The sequence below is a fragment of the Carlito syrichta genome, unplaced genomic scaffold (assembly GCF_000164805.1).
Source record: "Carlito syrichta isolate Samal-C Ts95f unplaced genomic scaffold, Tarsius_syrichta-2.0.1 Scaffold307108, whole genome shotgun sequence".
In the NCBI taxonomy this organism is placed as follows: domain Eukaryota; kingdom Metazoa; phylum Chordata; class Mammalia; order Primates; family Tarsiidae; genus Carlito; species Carlito syrichta.
The window spans coordinates 23783-43524 of NW_007251204.1; the positions used below are offsets into that span (position 1 = coordinate 23783).

At 39.8% G+C, this 19742-nt stretch overlaps 1 protein-coding gene across 1 annotated transcript in view; it reads left to right on the forward strand.

Moving 5' to 3' along the window:
* The window catches only part of LOC103266246 (WD repeat-containing protein 64-like), a 41850-nt gene that overhangs the window by 19284 nt on the left and 2824 nt on the right, over positions 1-19742 (forward strand). Inside the window, exons 8-12 of the mRNA XM_008063864.1 lie at positions 1499-1608; positions 6236-6424; positions 11245-11350; positions 15217-15297; positions 16857-16970. Of these exons, the coding sequence (XP_008062055.1) occupies positions 1499-1608; positions 6236-6424; positions 11245-11350; positions 15217-15297; positions 16857-16970 (600 nt within the window). The remainder of the gene's footprint in view (positions 1-1498; positions 1609-6235; positions 6425-11244; positions 11351-15216; positions 15298-16856; positions 16971-19742) is intronic.

Genomic DNA, 19742 nt, shown 5'->3' on the forward strand with positions numbered 1-19742 from the left:
CATGTCTTCCACCTCGGCAAGACATTTCCCTTTGAGGACTTTTTTTCATCCAGCAAAAAAAAAAAAGGTGCTTGGGGCAAGATCAGGTGAACAAGGAGAGTGGCGTATGGGAATCATGCCATCTTTGGTCAAAAACTACTGAATACTCAGCACAGCATGGGTAGGTGTGCTCATAAATCATCCATCATAAAAATGGGCAAACGTGTTGAAAGAACCTCCAAAAAAAATTCACTGAAGCTAAATCCATCCTCTCATGACAACACTAGCTAGTACACTGATGCTGATGGGTTCCTAATATACTTACCTAGTGTGGAAAGCCTATACTACAAGGGCCCGGCCTCCAAAGGATAATTCTAGTTTCTTTGGGTCCCCTTTTATATGTGTTTACTTGCTCATTAAGTAAAATGTTCATCTTACCATAGATGTGGTCCTTGTTAGAAAAACACTTGCCTTAGAGAATGCCATCCTAAGACAGAAAAAGATATCTCGGAAACCAAATATTCTTCAATAGTTTTGAGATAATAACAAACAGGAGAATGCAGAAGATTTTACCCTAGCTTTTTATGAACAACCAAAGGGAACTGAATCACAAAGCCAAGAAATTTAGGTGGAATTGCACCTCACCTTTGTTAAAACTTAAATTAATAAGAGACTCATAGGAGAACTCCAAGCTGCCAGGACTCAGTCACACAATACTCCTAGGTAGATGACCAGAAATGAGTAATGTGTCAGTTGGGTTTGCCAGTGATAAAGAGGAAATATTCTCAAAGGGGGTGTTACTGCAGGGCAAGCTCTCCAGGTCAGTTGACAACTCTAGTTTACATAATTCAGGAATATGTCTTCTGAGGTCCATTGGGGTCCCTAAACTTGAGGATAAACCACATCTTGAAGAAATATAGCCAATCAAACCTTATGATGTTTTTGAAAGAAAACGAGCTGGGCTCAGTTTTTTTGTTAATTTATTTTTTTGTTAATTCCTTGTAGCACCCTCCAACCTCCCCCCCCCAAAAAAAAAAAAAAAATAGCCAGCGCTATCTCCAGAAAAAATCTGAAAATCAGAAAACTCCTTTTGCCAATCTCTCTTTTGGTTCTCACCTTCCAGCTCTGTTTCCTTCTATTACTGAATATATTCTCGATCAGTTTCCTAAGCAACCCTCTCCCAAGGCATTTCTTTCATCTGATCATCTACTTATTATCAACCAAATGAATTGTTAATCCTCAATTACACGATAAATTGCCAAAGACATAAACTACTTTCTCTCCCAGGGTTATGTGCAGATTAATAAATCTCTAAAAATGAGACTTTTAGTTGCCCAACAAGCAAGAAAGCTAATTGAGGGTAGGGACTTCATCATCTTGCACAGACATCTACACCATTTACTCTAAATGAATGCTGAGTACCTATAAACTTATCTCGAAGAAAAATGATTTTACTTAAGATTATATTTTGACCAGCATATATTCCTTCCAATGGATATGCCTTATTGTCGTTAACTAGAAATTCAAGCAGCGGCTCTCCTGGCGTGCTCATTCTTTGGAAATTATTCAGATAATCTATGTAGAAGACAAACAACTGGTACTTACTGCCTCTGTTGATGGCTCAGTAAGGTAAGCTAAAAAGGCCTTATACTGTAAATTTAGGGTTTTGAGTATGAGAGATGAAGGATTTTAAGCTAAATTTGAAGTATATAATTCAAATGCAATTTTGGTAAACTGATTTAAATAAATACATAAATAAGTAGGGACACAAAATTGTTTTGAGAAGATGGCCACTGATTTGGAATTCTCTTCTATGCACAGAGAAATAAGGTACCATGTACCTATGTCAAAAGGTATAAAAAATTCTTTCCATGTAAGTTTATTGTAGAATTATTTCAAATAATTTAGCAAGATAAATACCTCAGAGAGTTAGCCCAGAGAAGGTCACAGAAGGAGGTTAAGAAACAGAAGTCATAGAAAAGTCAAACGAAAGAGCAATTAGTACTGAGAAAAGTGAATAAGCTGATTATTTCATTGATACTATGATTGATTTTGCAAAGTCAACTTGTTTTTAGTTACCTAAATAATGCTAAGTACCTATACACAGAATCATAAAACATATAAAAACTTATAATCATATATAAAGAGAAATAAAGAAATGCCATGACATTTCCAGAAACAGTTTGCTGCATATTGGAATATCTTAAAATCATGGTAATTAATTACTATCTTAAAAGAATGAAGCTAAGTAAGATTAAGAGTGGTAGAGGCAGCCAGGCTCGGTGGCTCAGCCTGTAATCCCGCGACTTTGGGAGGCTGAGGTGAATGGATTGCCTGAGCCCGCAGGTTCGAGACCCGCCTGGGCAGCGAGACCTCATCTCTACAATAAATCAAAAAATCAGCCGGGCGTGGTAGCGCATGCCTGTAATTCCGGCTACTCAGAAGGCTGAGGCGGAAGGATCGCCAGAGCCTAGCAGGTCCAGGCTGCGGTGGCCGGGAGTGGCCACTGCACTCCAGTCTGGGCGACAGAGTGAGGCTCCAACTCAAAAAAAAAAAAAAAAAAGAGTGGTAGAGGCTTAAAAGTATATTAGACAACATGCAGAAACAAAAAGTAAGAGACTTTTTAAATTTTAACAAAGGTGAGGTGCAATTCCACCTAAATTTTTATGTTGCATTAAATCCCTGGATTGTAATTATATAGACCCTAGCTAATTATATGGACTTGAACCTAAAGAGTGAGGCAGGAACAAGGTCACTGGTGTCTAGTAGGATCTTTCCCCTAAAAGAAATAGCCACTGAAGGATTTTAAGCAGTGGAGTAACATGATTTGATTCACATATTTCTGGAGAATAAATTGTAGGGCAGCAGAAGTGGGAACAAGGAAACCAGTTAGAAGTGAGTGGTGAATATAGTGGCTTAGATTGGGACGCGGCAACTAATTTGAGAGCTATGTAGGAGGTAAAATCAAGAAGACATGAACTTGAACTGAAAGGAGAGAGAAGTGATAAATGTCAAGAGTGACATCTGGCATATACAACTAGGTGTATGTTAGTGCCATTCATTAAGATAGATATGAAGAGAGGAAAATGTTTAGAAGATGAAAGGATGAGCAGAACTTTTAGAAATGTTGACTTCAAGGTGAATCTATAAGGTTAAGGAACTATTTGGAGGCAATGGTTAGTGCTACTTCCTCTGTCAGAAAGGACATCTGCCATTTTATTTGTAGAAAAGATTATGAACATGAAGTTTCATTATCGTGGCTGATCTTAATAACTTAGTCCTTTGGTCTCTGCTCCAGCTTATTGTCAGCATCTTCCAGCAGAACTGCTAATTGGAGATTATAATACACACACATACATACACACACACACACACACACACACACACACACACACCCCAATTACATGTTCACATGTCTCTGTCATTGTAAGTATTCTCTGCTTGTCGTGGTCTGTTTGGGATACTATAACAAGATACATCAGATTAGGTAATTCATAAACAACAGAAATTTATTGCTTACAGTTCTGAAGGCTAAAATATCTAAGATCAAAGCAATAGCAGATTCAGAGTTTGCTCTCTGCCTTGGAAATGATGCCTTCCAGCTGTGTTTTTACATGACAGAAGAGGAGAAAAAGATCCCTCTGGTCTTTTTGTTTGTTTGTTTGTTTTTGTTTTTTGAGAGAGTTTCACTCTGGCACCTAGGCTGGAATGCAGTGGCACAATTTATGGCTCACTGCAGCCTTAACCTCCTGGACTCAAGTGATCCTCCTACCTCAGCCTTTCAAGTAGATAGGACTACAAGCACATACCACCATGACCGCCTAATTGTCTATGTTTTTGTAGAGATAGTGTCTCACTTTACTGCCCAAGCTAGTCTCGAACTCCCGTAGTCAAGTGATCTTTCTACCTCAGTCTCCCAAAGTGCTGGGATTCCAGGCATAAACCACCATGCCCAGCACAGGCCTCTTTGTTAAGGGTGTTAATCTCATTCATGAAGGCAGAGCCCTCGGTGACCTAGACACCTCCCAAAGGTTCAACTTCAGAACTACCACACTGGAGATTAGATTTCAACATACGAATTTGGTGATGGGGGACACAAACATTCAAACCATAGCACTTCTCAAACCAGGTACCCTTGGCATGGAGAAATTACTTTTACGATTCCTCCAAGTGAAAGTCTCCCTAGATATTAAGTTCAAAGAGCCTGACTTTATTAATGGCTGCCTCAGTATACAACTTTCTTTGTAACTAAGCCATGTTCTTTTGCTAATACTAGCTGCTGCTTTCCAAATTGATATTCAATTTTAACTTTCTAAATCTGGTTTGTCAAAAAGTTCATGATGTTTTAATGGGAAACAAACATAATTGACACTTAACTCTGAGACCACAGGATAGGTAATCAGTCTGAAGACAACATTTCAGGAAGGCAAAGTGAGACAGGGTAGCTAAGGATCCATGCTTGAGGTCCAGGAAGTCAAGCTGAGAGGCAAGATCAGTTATTTGAGAGAGCTTCACATAGCAGGAAGCATAAGAAACAAGGAAACCAAGAATCATTTCAGTCCTGGCCTAGAGCAAAATAAATTAGGAGATGTTCTCAATTTAGTCCCTCACTCTTCTAACTTTTGCATTTAAAGTGCGCTGCTCCATTTTTCTTTGGTAAAGACTCTGTGAAGGCCATGACGGTTCTGTAGTGCTGGAGAATTAACATATGTAAGGGTTATAAGGTGCTAGTGTTTAGTGCTCAGACACTGTCAAGTGTGAGGAATTCCAACTGTATACCTCTGTTTCTGCCTCCTCCTCAGCATCTGCCTGTTTGAGGTGGAATATTACTTGAACTTTATAGAATCTTCTCTTAGTTCCTTTCACTTGTCCTCCTCCTTTTGGATAAATGCAGCAAGGCACATGATGTTTGTTTCTATCATTTGCTTCTCTGAGGTTGAAATCAAGAAATAAAAGGAACATCTTCCAATACTATTTTATCTTTTCACATGGCCCAAGGCACACATTCCTCCTGCTCATGATATTCTGTATTACTTTAAAGAACATGGGCTTTCTAGAGGGCTTCTTGGAGTGAATTGATGGTGAGATAATGCATATGGATAAAGAGCCCATTCTCTTGCCATCCTATTTTATAACTCAATTGTAAAAATCATTATGGTATTTTTACAATAGTCGCAATTATGGATTGAAGTTGGGAAGACCTTGATAAGAGTAAAAGCATCACTGGTGGCCAGGTGCGGTGGCTCAGCCTGTAATCCCAGCACTTTGGGAGGCCAAGGCGAGAGGATTGCCTCAGCCCACAGGTTTGATACCAACCCAGGCAACTTGGTGAGACCTTGTCTCTACAATAAATCACAAAAAAACTAGCTGAACATGGTGGCGTGTGTCTGTAGTTCCAGCTACTTAGAAGGCTGAGACAGAAGGATCGCCTAAGTCCCGCAGGTGGAGGCTGCGGTGGCCATGAGCGTGCTGCTGCATTCCAGCCTGGGCAACAAGAGTGAGACTCAAAAACAAAAACAGCAACAACAAAAAGCATCACTAGGTCTATACTCCCACACTGATTCAAAAAGAATCCAGCTGAGATTAGGCCCATCCTAATATCTAGTTCAACTGATAGATTGTTAGTCAATGGGGGTTCTGATTAGCTTGAATATGCAGCATTATTTTGGGGAAAAAATCTGCTTCTTGTTTTCTAGTTTTGATAAATGGTTCATAAGTACAGATTCAAACTGATATTTCCCCAAAAGTTTGTGGACTAGAGTCTAACAAATACAAGTGTTTATGTTATGATCAACTCCACAATATTTAATAGAAAGAGTCTTGGACTCAAAAGTCCTTGATGGAGGCCAGGTGTGGTGGTTCACGCCTGTAATCCCAGCACTTTGGGAGCCAAGATAGAAGGATCACTTGAGCCTAGCAGTTTGAGACCAGCCTGGACAACATAGCAAAACCTTGTCTCTACAAAAATAAAACTTGAATGAATTAATTAGCTGGGTATGGAGGCACATGCCTGTAGTCTCAGCTACTCTAGAGGCTGAAGCAGAATGATCACCTGAGCCTAAGAGGTCAAGGCTACAGTAAAGCCGTGATCATGTGTGCCACTGCACGCCAGCTTGGGCAATAGAGTGAGACTCAACTCAAAAGAAAAAAAAAACCCTTGATAGACCAGTATAAATCCATATAAATGAGCTGATGAACAGAATAACTTCCACTGAATTTCTCAGTTAGTTTCTCATGCCTTTCTTTGCTTCTTCAGGCTGTGGCATGCCTTCAATGGTCACTATTGTGGATATTTTGGACAGCAAAGGAACTTTGACTTGTCACAGATGAGAGATTTCATTTTGCCTTGTGATGTTAATGAATATCCCATAGAGATAAGAGAAGAAAGCAAGTTCACAGAGAAGAAGCAAAAATATGAATACCCTCTGATATTTGACCGGGAAAGGTAAGACCACTGACTTTTCTTTAAATGAATGTATAAGAATTAAACTAGTATGATACTGTGACACTGTGCTCTGGAGAATTCAAAAGTGAAAGACCCAGAACTTACCAATAATTTTGCGATGCAATGGAAAGGGGAAATTTATAAACAAAAAGCTGTAATTCAGTATAGTAGTACTTCTGGGAACATCTAATTCTTAAGCTAGTAAAAGGGTAAATAGGATTTAGCCAAAGGAGATCCAAAAAAAATTGCTTGTTTGTTGGGGAGACTTGAGCATGCTTAAAGGCTTGGGGGTGGAAGGATAGAGACTAGAATGTTAGTAAGAGGCGATGTTGTGTTTTTTGCAAATTTCAGTCTGCATATGATTTGGGCTGTGGTCAGGCATTTGTCATAATGGAAGATATTGGTACTCATCTGAGCTTTCAATATCAGCAAAGCTCAACTCTAGATGGTGAATGTCAGATTGTCTAGCCTTCAGAGAGCCAGACCTTCCTAGACTGGTTACATCTTGCAGACCAGAACGGAGGGAGCCGAGGGAACTGAGGGAAGATGAGTCCAAGTGGGAAGAATCACTGGGGGTTGTCAAAGACAAAGTTCTTTCAGAAAAATCCTATGTGAGCCAAAGCTGGGAAGACCCAACATCATTAGCTAATCCAAAGGATGGTAGAGAGGCTAAAATAGGAATTGAAGGGAGGAATCAGAAGCCATAGAGAATTCAAATCAAAACAGGAACAATCTGAGAACAATCAAAAAGGATTCCACATGACCCCATCAGGGTGTTCAAGGCTTGCCTTGACTAATCAGCAAGGAGTACTGGAGGAGAGGGAAGGCTAAAATGTAAGACGTGGTATAGAAAAGCTAAGCCTTGTTGCCCACTCTCACCCCTCTTGTTCAACACTGTGTTGGAAGTCCTAGCTAGGGCAATTAGACAAGAGAAGGAAATCAGGGGTATCCAAATAGAAATAAAGGAAGTCAAGTTATCTCTCTTTGCTGATGATATGATTTTTCTTTTAAACTTTTAAATTTTTGTTATTTTAAAATTGTGGAGTACAATTCAGGGTTAGGTATACAAATATTCATTGTGCAAGTACCCTTGTTGATGAGGTGTGCCCCAACTCCCCAGGCAGATTTCCACTACTGTCAATACCACCTCCCACCCCCACAGTTTCCTGCTACTGTCAATCCTTTTCTTATAGTATTACAGTAGTTCAAGGTCCACTTATGAGTGAGAACATGTGATACTCAGTTCTTTGTTTCTGTGAGAGATCACTCAGTATTATAGACTCTAAGTCCATCCAGGTTGCTGTGAAGTTCATGATTTTGTTCTTCTATATGGCTGTGTAATATTTCATTGTATACATGTACCACTTTTTTTTTAACCCGGTCCTCTTTTGATGGGTAGCACGTTTGGTTCCATGTTCTTGCTATTGTGAACAATGCTGCGATAAACATACGTGAGCAAGTATCTTTTTTATAGAGTGATTTGAGTTCTTCTGGGTATTTTCCCAGTAGGGGGATTGCGGGCTCATATGGAAGGTCGACTTTTAGAACTTTTAGGAATCGTCACACTGTTTTCCACAGAGGATATACTAGTTTACACTCACACCAACAGTGTAGAAGTGTTCCCTTTTCACCACATCCTCTCCAGCATCTATTGTTTTTTGAGTTGTTGATGATGGCCATTGTGACTGGAGTTAGGTGTTCTCTCAGTGTAGTTTTAATTTGCATCTCCTTGAAGACTAGTGAGGCTGAACATTTTTTCATGTATCTGTTGGCTGCTTGTATGTCTTCTTTTGATAACTATCTATTCATATCTTTTGCCCACTTTGTAATGAGGCTGTTTGTTTGTTTTTTGTTTTTTGTTTTTCTTTTCAGCACATTTGAGTTCCTTGTAGATCCTAGATGTTAGGCCTTTGTGAGACATGGAGTAGGCAAATATTTTTTCCCAGTCTGTGGGTTGTCTTTCTGTTCTCTTGGTGGTTTCTTTGTTTTGCAGAAGATTATGGGAAAATATTCCATGCCCATGGATTGGAAGAATCAACATTGTTAAGATGTCCGTTCTACCTAAGTCAATCTACAGATTTAATGCAATATTCATCAAATTACCAGCACCATTCTTCTCAGGCCTAGAAGCAACAATACAGGAATTCATATGGAAACATAAATGACCACGAATAGCCAAAACAATCCTCAGCAAAAAAAACCCAAAAAACAAAAAACCAAAGCAGGAGATATCACACTCCCAGACTTTAAACTTTATTATAAAGCTACAATAGTCAAAACAGCCTGGTGTTGGTACAAGAACAGACATATAGACCAAAGGAACATGGAACAGGATTGAGATTTCAGAAGCAAAACCTCAATTTCTCAACCAACTCATCTTCGATAAAGCCTCCACCACCAACCACTAGGGAAAGGAGAATCTATTCAGTAAATGGTGCTGGGAAAACTGGCTGACCCAAATGCAGAAGACTAAAACAAGACCCCTACCTATCCCCATACACAAAAATCCACTCTAAATGGATCAAAGACCTAAACATAAAACCTCAAACTATAAGAACCTTAGAAAATGCAGGAGGTATCCTTATGTAAATTGGAACTGGCGACCAATTCCTGATCAAACCCCAAGTGCCCATGCCATAAGAGATAAGATAGACAAGTGGGACCCCATCAAACTGATGAGCTTCTACAAAGCAAAAGAAACCATCAGGAGAGCAGGGAGACAGCCCATAGAATGGGAAAAAGTATTTGCCAACTGTATATCTGACAAAGGCCTAGCATCTAGGATTTACAAGGAACTCAAACACGCCAAAAAGAAAAAAACAGCCCCATTAAAAGCGGGCAAAAGAAGATATACGGGCAGACAACAGACATGTGAAAAAGTGGTCAGCCTTACTCATCATCAGAGAAATGCAAATCAAAACCACATTGAGATACTACTTAACCCGAGTAATAATGGCCATCATTAATAAAACAAACAACAGATGCTGGCGAGGATGTGGAGAAAAAGGAACATTTCTATGCTACTCGTGGTAATGCAAACTAGTGCAACTTCTTTTGAAGGCAGTGTGATGATTTCTGAAAGAACTAGAAATTGACTTCCCATATGACCCCACAATCCCCCTATTGGGAATATACGTGAAGAAACTCAAATCATTCTACAAAAAAGATACCTGCACACGCATGTTTGTTGTAGCTCTATTCACAGTAGCAAAAACATGGAACCAACCGTGTTGCCCATCGAAGCGGGACTTGATAAAAAAAAAAATGTGGTACATATACATAACAGAATATTACGCAGCCATAAAGAAGGACAAACATGGACCTCACAGCAAATTGGATGGATTTAGAGTCGATCATACTCAGTGATCTATCACAGAAACAAAGAACAGAGTGTACCATATGTTCTCACTCATAAGCAGAACTTGAACAATTATAATACTATAAGAAAACGGTTGACAGTAGTGGGAAACTGCCAGGGGAGAAGGGGTGGGATTGACAGTTGAGGAAAACTGCCAGGGGTAAGAGGGGGACACTTCATCAACAAGGGTACCTGCATAATGAACATTTGTATACATAACCCTGAATTGTACCCCACATCTTTAAGATCTTTAAGAAAAAAGAAAACACACCTGCCCACAAAAAAAAAAAAAAAAGAAAGAAAGAAAAGTTAAACTTCATCAAGGTGGGGTCAAGATGTTCTCAAAGCAAAGTTGATAGTCCTACCTTTTGTGTAATTGCTTAGTCTTATACCTTAGTACTTAAGAAAATGGATTCTAATTTATTAATATGTGTCTTCTTTACTATGCTGTGAGTTCGTTGAGGACCTAAACCTTTTTTATATATCTCTGTATCCCCAATTCTTAGCTCAGTGCGTAGCACTAGTACTCAAGAGATATTCATGGAACAAATAAAGAACGACAAGCAGAGGCAATAGATGTAAATGGTGTATACAGAAAAATGAAGGGTATGGTATATTTGGGATAACTGGAGTATAGAATATGTGCTCCCATTATGTTGTTATTACTAAATAATTATGTTTTATCTACAGCAAAATGGGCCTTTTTCTATAGAATGACTTCATCTCAGAACATTTTTTTTGTCTTTGAAAATGTTTTTAGGCCGGGCTCGGTGGCTCAGCTTGTAATCCCAGCACTTTGGGAGGCCGAGGTGAGTGGATTGCCTGAGCCCGTGGGTTCGAGACCCACCTGGCCAACTTGGCGAGACCTCGTCTCTACAATAAATAAAAAAAATTAGCTGGGCGTGGTAGTACGCGCCTGTAGTTCCAACTACTTGGAAGGCTGAGGCGGAAGGATCGCCAGAGTCCAGCAGGTTGAGGCTGCGTGGCCAGGAGCGGCCACTGCACTCCAGTCTGGGCGACAGAGTAAGACTCCAACTCAAAAAACAAAAACAAAACAAAAAAAGAAAATGTTTTTAGTGCTTAGTTATGACTTTCCAAATATATACATAATTAAGTTTTGACTATAGGAGATGCTTTCATGAGGAACACAAAAGTCAAGCATTGATTTTATAAAAGGTGTTTCCCATCCCTACTATATAGGTTTTTTCAATAGCTATTAATGAATTAAATTACATGGAATGTTCCAGTTGGGTATAAATTGCTCTGGTTTCTATAAAGGGAAATCTAGGGAGCCAAGTGGAAGAAGAGTAAGGTACAGAGATATTGTCATTGGGACTGATGCCATGGAGCCAGAAAATTTGGGCACCAGAGAAGAAGGGCATAACAGATATTTGTTTAGTTGGCAGGGAATAAAAGATATGAACACACAGTTAACTTTTTTTTTTTGTATCTTTATATGCAGATGGAAGAAAATGAGCTCAATGTCTTTACTTTTCAAACGTACTCCTCCCAAGCCCTTTGAAGTAGAACAGGATTTCAAGTTTTTCAAGTCTCTTTCTTCTCCCAAGGTAGCTTAAACGAAATGAAACAGCAAAAAATGCTTTGCTATTGCTTTTTGAATTCAAATATGTTCAGTAATGTAGCATATTAGTTTTCTGTTGCTAGTGTTAAAAATTACAAAAAACTTGGTGGCTTAAACAATGTGAGTTAATTATCTTACAATTTTGTACATCAAAAGTTCAACCTGAGGCTCACTGGTCTAAAATTGAGTTGTCACCAGAGCTGATTTTCTTTCTAGAGGCTCTAGGGGAGAATCCTATATTCCTTAGTTTGTGACCCCCTTATTTCATCTTCGAAGCCTAAAATGTTCCATCTCTCTGGCTATGTGTTCACATGTCACTCTGATCCAGCAACAAAGATTCTCTGCTTTTAAAAATGCGTGTGGGGTAGGCATGCAGGCTCAAACCTATAATCCCAGCTCTTTGGGAGGCTGAGGTGAGAGGATCACTTGACCCTAGGAATTTGAGACCAGCCTGGGCAACATAGTGAGATCCCGTCTCTACTGAAAATAAAAGGAAATTAGCTAGGTCTTGTGGTGTGTGCCTGTAGTTCTAGCTACTTGAGAGGCTGAGGCAGGACAATTGCTTGAACCCAGGAGTTCAAGGTTGCAGTGAGCTCTGATTGTGCCACTACACTCTAGCCTGGGTATCAAAACAAGGAGATCCTGTCTCTAAAAAAAAAAAAAAAAGAAGAAGAAGAAGAAGAAGCTGGGATCGGTGGCTCAGCCTGTAATCCCCCACCTTGGGAGGCTGAGGTGAGTGGATTGCCTGAGCCCACGGGTTCGAGACCCGCCTGGGCAACTTGGCGAAACCTCATCTCTACAATAAATCAAAAATCAGCCAGGCATGGTAGCGTGCGTACCTGTAGTTCCAGCTACTTGGAAGGCTGAGGCGGAAGGATCCTCGGAGCCCAGCAGTTCGAGGCTGCAGTGGCCGGGAGCAGCCACTGCACTCCAGTCTGGGTGACAGAGTGAGACTCCAACTCAAAAAAAAATTAAAAAAAGAGAGAGAATAGGATGTAAGTGTTTTTGGTAGCCATTCTTGAACCTTTCACAGGCAGACACATTTTTCTTAAGTGCAGAATTAAGAGAGAAAAGTATACTGCTGTTTATTCTATTTCTGTTTTTAACTCTTCTAGAAAATGGATATAAAATTTGTCTTTAGGCTAAGGTCTGGCATTAATGAATTAAAATTGATTTCCCCAAGATCTCCCACAAAATAAACTCAAGTTCCTTTTCTTTTTTTTTTTTTTTGAGTTGGACTCTCACTCTGTCGCCCAGACTGGAGTGCAGTGGCCACTCCCGGCCACCGCAGCCTCGACCTGCTGGGCTCTGGCGATCCTTCTGCCTCAGCCTTCCAAGTAGCCGGAATTACAGGCGTGCGCTACCACGCCCAGCTGATTTTTTGATTTATTGTAGAGATGAGGTCTCGCTGCCCAGGCGGGTCTCGAACCCGCGGGCTCAGGCAATCCATTCACCTCAGCCTCCCAAAGGCGCGGGATTACAGGCTGAGCCACCGAGCCCGGCTCAAGGTCTTTTTCTAAACTTCATCTCCCATTACTAAGCTACATTTACCCCACTCTCTATAAAGGAGATTAATTGTTGTTTCCCTGAGCATTCCTCTGGGTTTCTACCCCTATGATTCAGTTCACCTGGGATGTCCTTGTGATATCCATAACCTCTCTCCAAGTCTACCCTACATCTAAAAGTCATGTAACTGACAAAAGATTAGGGTACAGAATATGTAAAGAACTCCAAAAATTCAGTGACAAAAAGACGATCTCATTTTTAAAATGATTAAGAATGAGTGAATTAAGCAAGATGGCAGAGTAGAACTCTGAAATGATCATCCTCTTACAGAAACCATATTGACAAATAACAAAAAGTCTGGCAATATCAAGGGTTAGTGTTTGAGAACACTAATCTTCTGGTGGTAGTAGTGGAAATTGGCAGAGCCACTTTGGAAATCATGTGGCATTATCTGTTAAAACTGAAAATAGGCATACCCTACAAGTATACACCCTGGGAACACTCTAGAATGTGAGCTTAGGAGACGCGATACAAGAGTGCTCGGAGAAATACTGTTGATAATAGCAAATGCCACTTAAATGCTCATCCATAGGATTATGGTCAAATAAATGGCAGCATATTCATAAACTGGAATGCTATAGAACAGTGAAAATAGCTTGAGTAACACTCGTCTGCGTGAATCAATGTTTGAAACATGCAATTGAATGAGAAAAGTTTTGCATCATATACACATAGTAATTTCGTTTATGTGAAAGTCAAGAACAAGCAAAACTAAAGAAAATGTTGGTTTGGCAAGGTAAAATTATATAAACAAAAGCAAGAGAGAATGAAAAGCACAAAATTCAGGATTGTCACTTATGTCCGAGGACAGATGAACAGGAGTTAGGCCTGGGAACTGCATGCTGAGAGGTTCAAAATTGAGGATGTTGTTCCAATTTGTAAACTAGGGAAGTGGATCCATGAGTGGCCACTGAATGTTAAGCATGTCATTATTCTTTAACAGTATCTACTTCATGTTTAATATTTAATACTTTTAGAATGAAATAATTGTCAAAAACCCTACCTTTCTGTCCAAATGGAACTCAGATAGCTTCTTTTCCCTGAAGACAGCATGATAAAAAGGGAAGATACAGGGTGTGGAGTCTCACAGACCTAGGTTTAATTTTAGATAAGTTATTTTATTTCTTTCCTCATCTGAAAAATCCCTCAAAGAGCTGTTATGAGGATTAAATATAACCAGGAGCATTTTACATTCTCAATAAATGTCAATTTCACTCTCCCTGTAGGCTTCATCGCATATAAAACTTGCTTTGTGTCTTTTAACATATCCTCTTAGCATGTTTACATTAAATTAGAATTATTTGTATACTCCTCTTTACTTCCCGTCCCCACCACTAACTCATAAGCTCTTTATGAACAAAGATGTGCTCATAACATGGAAGGGATACTCAATTTTGTTGAATAGGATTAAAATAATGCAACCTCGAAATAAGGATTGGTATTCACTTTAATATTCTCTTTCAATTTAGAGATAAATTATTTTGTTTAAAGTAAATTACCTGAAACATCAAATAAATTTGGAGAAATCTTTAGAATGGTTTTTTAAAACCTTTGAAATAACTGAATGTCCCAAATATTTTAAGGCTTTCCCTCTTTCTCTCTTTTTATCCTATCTTGTTGGTAAAATAACAAAGATTCACTGCTAAAGTTAAATTAAAATGCCTTTCACTTAGGATTCTCTGATTTTTACCAGCAATCTCATTTTGCCCATTCCTTTTTATTCTCAATTATGTAATGTTTACTTATTCACCTCTCTGTTAATTTTTTGCCATATTGTTAGCAGTGATAATAAATATAGCTGGGCTTGATGGCTCAACCCATAATCCCAGCTCTTTGGGAGGCTGTGGTGAGTGGATTGCCTGAGCCGACGGGTTTGAGACCCGCCAGGGCAACTTGGCGAGACCTTATCTCTACAATAAATCAAAAATTAGCCAGGTGTGGTAGCGCGTGCCTGTAGTTCCAACTACTTGGAAAGCTGAGGCGGAAGGATCGCCGGAGCCCAGCAGGTTGAGGCTGCAGTGGCCAGGAGCGGCCACTGCACTCTAGTCTGGGGGACAGAGTGAGACTCCAACACAAAAAATAAATAAATAAAATGATACTACATCTTACATTTGAGTAACACCTTACCATATATATGATTTCATTTTGTTCTCATAACTAGTCAACAGAGAAAGACTTTGCCTAAGATCATGCAGCTAATAATTGACAGAGTCAGGATTTGAATGCAGGTATTTTGCCACAGATGGAATGTGACCTTTTCATTAAACATTTATTCTTGTTTTGCAGAATCAAAGACATGCCTTGGAAGGTTTTATGTCTGAAAACAGAGAGGCAGGAATTGTTTTTGGCTCTCTGCCTATATACAGGGTGAGTTGGAGGTTTCTAGGACTAGAGTGATAAAAAAACAGAAAATCTACCATCTCATTCCTGACCCTGGGATACCAAGAAAGGTTGGAGAAAGTCACATAGCCAAGTCAACCAGTGCTTCCAAAAATGTATTGTGTCTAATCCCAGAGAAGTCTTGGGTTCTGCGTGTCAGCGGCCTGAATCACTTATCTCTGTCATTACATATAATAGTGCCATGCTGGACCCCCAGTGAGTCCATCATGGACAGCACAGTATCCGAGAGGTCAAAAAAAAGACGTGAGCAGAAGACATTGGGCAGGCATAGAGTTTATTGGAGACTTACTCACAGGGTGTACTGGGCAGCTGGCTGAACAGAAAAAGAAAAATCCACTACCATTTGTGACAAGCATGAAAGTTACTATACAGTAACTTTCACATAGCAACTTCTACTTGGCAACCTCCACCTAACTCCAAACAAGGGACTTGGTTCCTTGTATATCCAGCATCTAAAGAAACAGGCCAGGGTCCAGATGTTTTCACAGGTATGGCATAAACATCCAAGCTGATCATTTCTGAAGTCCATACCCCAGAACATGGAACACACAATCACCAAGGAATGACCCAAGATCATTCTCAGAGTATGCTTGAGTTATTGCTGCCTGGTAAGACACACCCGCCATACAGGTAGTTATTTTGAACTTTACCCTGGTGGCTCTTCAACACCTACAAAATAAAATCCATATGCCTTAAGCTCGTATGCAAACCTTCCATGATCTGACCTCATTCCCACCATATTCTCCCCACGTTCTTCCAATATTCCAGCCATGCCAAATTACTTGGCATGTCTTGGGCATCACTGATCTCTCCATTACCGAAACTGTGCCTGTGCAGCCCCCCTACCCAGGATTCATCCGTCACTCATTTTCTTCCAAATCCCTACTCATCCTTCAAGGCTCCACCCCAAGCAACCTCTACTAAAGAATGAGTTAAACCGGGCTCGGTGGCTCAGCCTGTAATCCCGCGCCTTTGGGAGGCTGAGGTGAGTGGATTGCCTGAGCCCGCGGGTTCGAGAACTGCCTGGGCAACTTGGCGAGACCTCATCTCTACAATAAATTAAAAATTAGCCAGGCGTGGTAGCACACGCCTGTAGTTGCAGCTACTTGGAAGGCCGAGGCGGAAGGATCGCCGGAGCCCAGCAGGTCGAGGCTGCGGTGGCCGGGAGCGGCCACTGCACTCCAGTCTGGGCGACAGAGTGAGACTCCAACTCAAAAAAAAAAAAGAATGAGTTAATTAACCCAAAAAATAATAAGCCAAAGATCAAATATTTCAACATGATCATAAATTATATCTCAACTGTTATTTATCTTTCCCAAGAACATGTTCATTGTAATAGGTGTCAAACACTTAAGTTAACAAATGATGCTGAGAGTGAACTCTCAAGAATTAAAAGTGGACAACTAGGAGGGAGGTCTGTATTTTGAAGCAGCTGAACCTTCCTCCTCACCCCTCATCCTCCGTCCCTGATTTTACATTATAGAAGTAGTTACTTCAAGTATGTCTAACTCATATGTGGTTTCCAGGTATCAAGCCCCACGAGCCTACGATTCCTTCCACTCATTGGTGTTGAAATACAAAAGGATTTTTTAGAAGGCACTACAGAAAGAAAAAAGGGATTTCACATTCAACATGAAAAGGTAAGTTAGAACCACAAGCAGTGGCTCACATCTGTAAACCCCGAACTTTGGGATGTCTAGGCAAGGAGGATCGAGGCTCCCATATCTACAAAAACATTTTGAAAATTAGTCAGGTGTGGTGGTACATGCCTATAGTCCCAGCTAGTCAGGAGGCTGAGGCGAGAGGATCCCTGAAGTCTGGAAGTTCCAAGTTATACGCCAACCTGTCTCTATTTTTAAAAAGTAAGTTAATACTAATTCCACAGTGTATCCCACTTATGTTTGGTTTTGAATTTTCCTCTGTTCCCAGAAACCTTCTGAGCCTAAAATTATTTTAGTTCATACTCTTTTTATGAATATTCTGGATATGTGAGTTTTAGCTCAGTGAAATAGAAATCATACATTTGCTGGACAGAGAGAAAAATCAAATAAGACCTATGAGCCTGAACTAATAAATCTTTTCTAGAACTTTAAGACTGAAATTCACTGAGTTGTTTTAGAAGCTAGGCAATTTGAGACTACAGAGCTGGGGGCTGTTCGGCCATCCTTACTTCTTAATAATATTGTACCTACAGGATGAAGCCATGACATTAATGTGTTTCTGGCTTACCAACAAGAATTTTTCTCATGTATTAATAAAAATAACTCACATATAATTCTTTACAGTTCATGAAGTTTTTTAAATAAGTGATTCCTTTGATTTTCACCGTAAGTGCAAAGAAAATGTTAGACCTTCTTAGCGTTGGAAAAAAATAGAGCCTAAAGCAGTCAAGTGCCTTGCCAAAGATCACATACAAATTAAGTGATAAACTGAGATCTACTCTGACTCCAAATGTCATACTCATTCATTAAACCATAACAGCCTACACAACTATCACTACATAGCTATCACTCTTCTACTAGTTCTGGAAGGTTGCATGGGCCTAATTTAACCTGTGGCCATTTGAATTCAGTCATTAAAATAGATCAAACATTTTAGGAACAAGATCTAGCACATAATTTTTCTAAGCCTCCTTTCAAGGAAGTCAGACTAAAATAAAAAAGGAGATGATTCTTATTGCCCATGCCTAATTTCATAACAGATAACAAACAGATAACAATAACAATTTTATGTACTTAGTGTAGATTCTCCCTCTGTAGCCCAAGGCTGTAGCATAGTGGTTCGATTCTAGCTCACTGCAGCCTTGAATTACGGGGCTAAAACAATCCTCCCACCTCAGCCTCCTGAGTAGCTAAGACTACAGGTGTGTGCCACTACACCAGGTCAACAATGACTTTTAAAAGCTTCTTTATTAGCCGGGCCCGGTGGCTCAGCCTGTAATCCTGCGCCTTTGGGAGGCTGAGGTGAGTGGATTGCCTGAGCCCGCGGGTTCGAGACCCACCTGGGCAGCGAGACCTCATCTCTACAATAAATCAAAAAATCAGCCGGGCGTGGTAGCGCATGCCTGTAATTCCAGCTACTTGGAAGGCTGAGGCGGAAGGATCGCCGGAGCCCAGCAGGTCGAGGCTGCGGTGGCCGGGAGCGGCCACTGCACTCCAGTCTGGGCAACAGAGTGAGACTCCAACTCAAAAAAAAAAAAAAAGCTTCTTTATTTAATTAACATTGAAAACTTGGCCATAATTTTGTTACCTTGTGCATTTAGTGAGAATATTAATGATTCCTGTTAATTATCAATTCTGCCAATCATTCTAGTAAGAATTTCTGGCAATAGAAGAGCTTTCTATAAAATAGTTAGCATTTGCTTTTAATTATTTTAAGTAAAAAATGAAACACAGTGGTATAAATAATCCAGAACTAAAAGGTAATTAAAAGAATATCTGTTTTTTTCTGTATGACTTTGTGAACACGTATGGGATTTTATAATTCATATACGTTATGCCTCATATTTGCAGTCTTATTTCAGTTTGTTTACTATCTCATCTGATAGTAAATATGCTTTACATTCTTTAAGTAAGCACTAAGTGACAGAAAGAAGAGAGCCAAATATATCTTAGGTTTCAGGAGAGACACAATATGATATTAAAAATTAGTCATGGTTAATCTACACAATAACTAACCTAAATTCCGATAATCAGAATTTGAAACTACTATGTTGTTGTTGTTGTTATTGTTATTATTATTATTATTATTTTATTGTAGAGTTGAGGTCTCGCCAAAGTGCCCGGGCTGGTCTTGATCCCGTGAGCTCAGGCAATCCTCTCACCTTGGCTTCCCAAAGTGCTGAGATTATAGGCGTGAACTACTGCGCCCGCTGTCCAAACACAGAAATTTTTAATACACCTGATATTCTGCTAGATGCTTTATTTTCTCTTAATTACTCTGATAAGAAAACCAAAGGGAGTAGTCTTCATTTGCTTACAAAAAACCTTGACTTAAAACTTGTCTCTAGTTTAATGAAGAAAACAGTTAAGCACGGTCAGGGGTTAAAATTAGTTTCCAAAATGAAATAAAATCAAGGCTATTTCAGAAAAATATGCACTTAGTAAGATAACAATAAGATCTGGTAATGGATAGATTAAAGCAACGTTCGTTATGTTGACTGAAATTTTAGGAACCCATACAGGCTAAGTGGAAAAATAGTGGATGAAATAAAATCAACAAATAGACACAAAGTGCCTGTTTTCATTAAAACACTTTCAGCCGGGCTTGGTGGCTCACCCTGTAATCCCGCACCTTTGGGAGGCTGAGATGAATGGATTGCCTGAGCCCACGCGTTCGAGACCCGCCTGGGCAGCGAGACCTCATCTCTACAATAAATCAAAAAATCAGCCAGGCGTGGTAGCGCGTGCCTG